The sequence below is a fragment of the Branchiostoma belcheri genome, unplaced genomic scaffold (assembly GCF_001625305.1).
Source record: "Branchiostoma belcheri isolate BF01 breed outbred unplaced genomic scaffold, Haploidv18h27 scaffold544, whole genome shotgun sequence".
NCBI classification, from domain to species: domain Eukaryota; kingdom Metazoa; phylum Chordata; class Leptocardii; order Amphioxiformes; family Branchiostomatidae; genus Branchiostoma; species Branchiostoma belcheri.
The window spans coordinates 5,634-11,990 of NW_017804181.1; the positions used below are offsets into that span (position 1 = coordinate 5,634).

A 6,357-nucleotide genomic window follows, 5' to 3' on the forward strand; every position below is an offset into this window, starting at 1 on the left:
CGACGACTTTTGTAAAAAAAAGGAGAGACCAATCCGTTTATATACTCTTCGCGCGTTATGAAAACCATCGACAAAAGTCGATGGCTGTGGTCTTATACTTTTTTAAGCTGCACAACCGTCGAAAAAAGGTAAACATATTGCCTTTGCACAGTTTCGTCTTCTTTGGTATACAAATTATGTCGTAAACTTGCAAACTGCAATCCCTAATTGCCAGTCTGTGTTCAGGTGTTGTACGCCGACACGATGGAGGGTCCGTGTACATCTGGGTTCTGGAGCTGGGTGGTTCTGATGCTGATGGTGACGACTGCAACAGTCACTGGGCAAGGTAAACCTTGATCTCCATGGTTATATCATTGAAAATTCTTTAAAGATGGGGATCTGGATTTTTCTTGCGTCATTATTGTTTAGCTTCTTGGCTTGGCTTCTTTCCGACGATTTTAGGGTCGGGAGCCGATGTTCGGGCATCCCAGCGCGGAATTGTTTCTTCTTCTTCTTCTTTTCGTCTTGGCAGACGACGCTCTGCTTATCGTCGATGGGCTCGTCCATGTGCGGCCAGCCCAGCTTTACTCTTGCATTGTTTAGTACACCTTTAATAGCATAGATAAGGTTACATTGGTACGAGGTCATGGTCAATTTGCGTTCATATTTGGAATGCAGATTCATTGCAACATTGAACTAGATATGCATATTGCAGACTGAGACGTTAAGATGGCTTCAAACTATGTCATAAAAGGATAGTTACAATAGACCTGTTCGTCCTCTCCAGCTCGCATGCCCCAACTTGGCTATAGCTTAGGGCATCGGTAATCTATGCTGCGTCTTCGCAACACTTTCTCCCATCCTTAACGCGGCTATTTTTCATGTGAGCCTTATAATTCAAGACATAGTTTTAAATTCCTCCGACCAGTGAATTGCTTTGTGGGGAATGGAGCATCCTACCGAGGAACAGTCTCTGTGACTGCAACAGGCAAGACTTGTCAACGCTGGGACAGTCAGACACCTCATGGACACAGCAGGACACCTGGTAACTACCCATCAGCCGGATTGGGGGAGAACTACTGCAGGAATCCTGATGGTGAGCCCGGGCCTTGGTGCTACACCACGGACCCCAGCTCGAGATGGGAGCTGTGTGACGTACCATTATGTGGTAAGGTCTGATTCTGTAACCTTAAGACCTGGTGGTGGAACTTCTGTGTTAATAACCTACTCTCCTCTATTATTGTACTACATCTACTCGTCGACATTTCAGCGTTTTCATACACGTGTATGCTACCTAGTAAAAGCAGTTTGGGAATAGATTGTGATTGTCAATTTCATTACCAATGTGACTAGATAAAGCAAGACTCTCATTTCGTTGTAGTCGCAGTTAATGGTGGTTGGTCCGACTGGGGTACATGGTCTAACTGTAGCGTGACGTGTGGAGTCGGGACGGAGACTCGGGACAGAACATGCACCAACCCTGCACCAGCGAACGGAGGGGCAGACTGTGACGGACTTGCTCAGGAGACACAGGCATGTGACACGGGGGTGTCTTGTCCAGGTGAATAACTTGCAATAACTGCTGTCACCATAGATCTTTAAGATCAGTTATGAGGACATGTAAGATTCTGATCTTAAAATAAGGTCTTTACCTGCCTTTTGGAATGAATGCCAGCAGTGTCTTTAGAACCGATTCAAATGGGCGAAGTTTTAATTTGATTGTTAGTTGACGGTGGTTGGTCCAACTGGGGCGCATGGTCTGGCTGCAGCGTGACGTGTGGAGTCGGGACGGAGACTCGGGACAGAACCTGCACCAACCCTGCATCAGAGAACAATGGGGCAGACTGTGACGGACCTGCTCAGGAGACACAGGCATGTGACACGGGGGTGTCTTGTCCAGGTAACTCGAAGTTATCGCCACAGATGTATTTTAACATAATGTCCTAAGCGAAGCATGATATAGGAAAGATTTTTATTAAAAAAATATATCCGGGAGAGATTCTAGGTATTAGCACTAACAAGAGGTTTCTTTGTAGCAATGGTTACTAGTCCATTAGCAACGTTTCATACGTTTCATACCCCACATTTCCAGCGCTCTCGGGGCTGACCCTCTATGATGCCGGGATTGGTCATCTCGCCGTTTCCTGGACAGTCGTGGGGAATCTTCCGATCTCGCGCTACAGGCTCCGCTACCAGCCGGCAGACGGGTCGGGCTCGTACCGGGACCTCTCCCCTGCACCAGGAGCGGACACCACCTCGGCTACTGTGCAGGGACTGTTTGCAGACACGGAATACATCCTCACGCTGACTTCTTTTGGCGAGGGCGACCAGCCAAACGGGGAGATCAGTGGGACATACACCACAAGTGGGTGATGTGAAATACTGATGCATTGAACGCTGGTCTAGCCTCTAGTTTGTGCAGTGCATATGGAATTGGCCAATCCCTGATCAAACAGTTAGGGGTTCGAATCCCAATTTTCCCGCTACTATAGAACTATTTCCTGCTATTAGTAATCTTCTTGGATTATCCGTCCCAGAAGCCAACAAGAATAAGAACAAGACGTAATAATAGGCTTTTCTTACTGTTACAGAGTCGTTTGTGGTGAACGTAGTGTGTGACCAGGACAGTATGAGTCTATCCATCCCCCGTGCGGCGCTGCCGGCTGTGAATGTGGAGGACCTGCACCTGCTGGACCCGGACTGTGGAGCCACTGAGGACGAAGACGTCTTTAAGTTGGAGACACACCTGCAGGAGTGTGGAACCAGGCAGGAGGTAAGACAGTGCAACGATTTGGTGTAACAAGTCGTCCGGTGTAATATTGCTGCTACCGCGGAGCGTGCCTGCGAAGCTGGTGTGTAAGGTCGATGGGCGGTTATACCGGCTATACATGTACAGTTATAGATAGCAAACCCCATTCCCTCCCTACATGTAGATCAAGCAAGCCTAAGTGATTAAACCTGACTGCATTTCTTGTGATTTGCTGTACATTGCCTTCATGTAGGTTGAGATGATCTAAAATAATTTGCTTAAAAGTGTTATGTATGGATTGGATATATCTTTTTTTAACCAAATTGATTAAGGTTCCACGATTTTTTTCTGGATTTCTGGATTGCCGTGTCTCTTGTATTTCCTCAGACCTCAGGAGACGACAAATTCATCTTTTCCAACGAAGTCATTGCCAAACAAGTGACTCAGGCCAACGGCGCTGTGCGTAACCAGCCGGTACACCTGCCCTTCCAGTGCGAGTTCCTCCGTCAGCACGTAGTTTCCCAGGGTGACGACATCATGTATAACATCCCCTCTCCTCGGTAAGACCCTCCTTGCTGTGGCTTAAACATGCATGAGAGTATCTAAAATATGTTCATCAGGTCGATAGGGCATAGGATATGGGTATCTATATGGCTAATGATAACGGAGAGAAGCAGAACTCCAGTCAGAAGCTGTAAGGAAGGTGTCTGACAGACATCGAAACGTAAGCAGGTGAGACAGTACAGGTTGTGTATGAAGAAAATCCCCATATCTTATACCTAAGACTATTTTTAACAGTGACTTCTTGATTATCAACAATTTGATTAATGATTGCAGAGTAGTTGGTTGGATTTAATGTTCAGGTTTACTGCTTCCTTAACTAAGTTTTGTAATCTCCTTGCAGCCTTCAAATCATTGACGCCAACAACAGCTTCACCATGGAGATGCATATGTTCACTTCGGAAGACTTCAGTGCAACCTACGAGAGTTTTGACTTCCCGCTTCAGGTCAGAAAGTTTTCATTTAAGATTTATCAGCCTCTATATAGTCTTATTTTGTTCTGACACAAAAGAAAGACATCTACGAAATGAGCAAATTATTGATCAATTTGTTTCAATTATTGATCAACTTAACGGCTTTAATGCTGATGATATACTTTACACATTAAATTTTGCGATTTTAGTAAAACCAAGTAGTATGCCTTCACTAAATGATGATTAATTGATTTCATTATTTTCATCTTCATCATTTCATTTCTGATCTGAGCTCTGATTCTTAGTTCTCGATAATTCTTAGTCTCATTATCCAATCTGTACTTATGTGTACATTTGTTTTATGCATTTGTATTGCTTGCCGATCCTTGAAGATTATTCCTATAAAGGGATTAAATCTCAATAAGCTCAATGAATAGATAGAGACTGCTTCTGTACACACCTCAGGTGTCACCATCTGACCGTCTTCACTTCGGCCTGAGCGTGGCGTCACCGCTGGACAACCTGGAGCTGTTCGCCCGTGACTGTGTCTCCACCCCCACCACCAACGCTGACGACTCTCCTAGGGTCAGCATCATCGACGATGGGTAAGTCTGCTCTAGGAACGTGTTATGATGTTTGAATAGTTGGTTGATAGTTTGTTGTAGGTACGTCTGGGACCTGACTGGTTGGCTAGTTTGTTGGTTTGTTGGAAAGATAGATGGATGATGTGTGGATACATAGGGGGATAAATGGATAAATGGATGGTCAGTTGGTTGTTTTGGTTGAACACTTGGTCAGATTCCTGGTTGGATGTCTTCCGCTTGTTTGTTCCATTGTTAGTGATAAGTGGTTGGTTGGTAGGTTAGTTAGTAAATGAGTAGGTTGGGTGGTTCTTTGTGCAATCATCGGTTACTTGGCGGTATACGTATTAATATACTTGTGCTCACAATGAATGATTTGTTCCTTCTGACAGCTGCCAGGTTGATCAAACTCTACAGAAGGACAATGACCTTTCTAACGACAGGGCCTTGTACTACAGCGTGGCCGCCTTCACGTTTCCCAACGCGCTCGACCCTAGCCTGGTAGAGTGTCACTTTTGTGGTGACTGGTTGATGGGAGGTTGCAGATGGTTAATTGCTTGGTGACAGTTACATTGGCTTATGACATATATCTGAATGCCAAACTCTGCTAAAACACATTTTCAGGATATAGCATCATGAGTTTGAGGACATGCATGTACCAACACAAGTGGTGGGTTAGCTGAAACGATAGAACAGCAAAAACAGCAAACATATGTTTTAAAAAGCTTGGCTGAGGTTTGGGTCTGGTAACTGCTGTTTATGATTGCAAATGACATGTTTCATTATTCCATCAGGTGTACTTCCACTGCACCATGATCATCTGCTTCAAGGACGACCCTGACTCCCGGTGCAAACAGGGCTGCATCCCGCCAGCACGGCGCAGGCGAGCCGTCTCGGACGGGACGGAGACCAGGGTTCGCCGGGAGAGCAGCAGGGACAAGCGGGCAGACATCACCCAAGGACCCTTCCAGGTGCAGTCCGGAGAAGCAGGAACAGGTAGATGATAAAAACACGTTTTCTACAGCAATAAGGAAGACGGAAAATTAATTAATTTTTTTAGGAAGGATTATTAATGCAGCTAGATATACATCTCAATCTGTTCCTGAAACTTGGGTTCCTGAAATTATTGTAGGGTATGTGGAAGCATTGTTTGCAATTTTTTTGTTCTAGATGCTGCTTACATTGTGCTTGTAGATCTTTGCCTGTCGATACTTGAGATGGTGAGAAAAATGGTAAAGTGAAGATCAAAGAACACTTTAGAACATAAGAAAGACATTTAAATGTATTCTGTTGTTCCACAGGACCAGCCGGAGTACCGCTGGGTACCGCGGTGGGAGCGGCTGTTGGAGTTGCCGGGATCATGGTGCTTCTGATCGTGGCCGGTGTTCTGGTGAAGAAACGGGGCGGTCTGGCCTTAGGGAGGAAGAAGCGTGATGACGACACTGTTGGTAAGTCCCTACAGTTAATGTTTGATATCAACTTCAATCGAAGTCAGTTTTCCTCAACTGCATCGGATATGTCTCAACTGTATGTTATGTCTCATCCGAGAAAGAAAAGTAAAGTAGAAATTGCGTTCTCATTATTCTTGCAAACTATTTTCTGCTTCACGGGCTATATGTAGACTCACAATGATGTTGTCAGAAGACTATGATCTCTACCCTTCGGACGCCATTTGTAGCAGCATGTCTACGTGGCCTTACAATGGGTCTGTGTATTGCGCCACCGTTTTGATGAGTGGATTTTGTTTCCCTGTTAGGACTGGACAACTACGCGTTCCAGAGTTGGGGAAACATGAACAAGGCTGGCATTGCTGACACCAAAGCCTAGAGCGTTCTCCTTCCCATACAGAAACAATGTAGACTTCTGAAGCTTGCTTCTAATCTTGACTAGTCTCCTTACCACGTTCTACAACTAGACGTTTGGGACAGCCCTCATAGAGCGTTTTTTCCTTCTGTTTGTCACTTCTATTTGAACCGGGAGTCTTTCGCCGGCACAGCTAAGGAGGCTAGAGTTAGGCAGTATTCGTAATAGCAAATCTTCTTCAGTTAATTGACCTTAATCAGCATACCAAGTA

At 45.2% G+C, this 6,357-nt stretch overlaps 1 protein-coding gene across 1 annotated transcript; it reads left to right on the top strand.

Moving 5' to 3' along the window:
• Positions 1–243: 243 nt before the first annotated feature.
• On the top strand, positions 244–6,110 carry LOC109481268 (ZP domain-containing protein-like). The gene is made up of 10 exons (XM_019783803.1): positions 244–325; positions 2,072–2,344; positions 2,571–2,752; positions 3,116–3,288; positions 3,633–3,735; positions 4,168–4,307; positions 4,676–4,784; positions 5,078–5,279; positions 5,585–5,731; positions 6,040–6,110. Exons 1-10 carry the CDS (start codon positions 244–246, stop codon positions 6,108–6,110), a joined length of 1,482 nt encoding a protein of 493 aa, XP_019639362.1.
• The last annotated feature ends 247 nt before the right edge of the window (positions 6,111–6,357 follow it).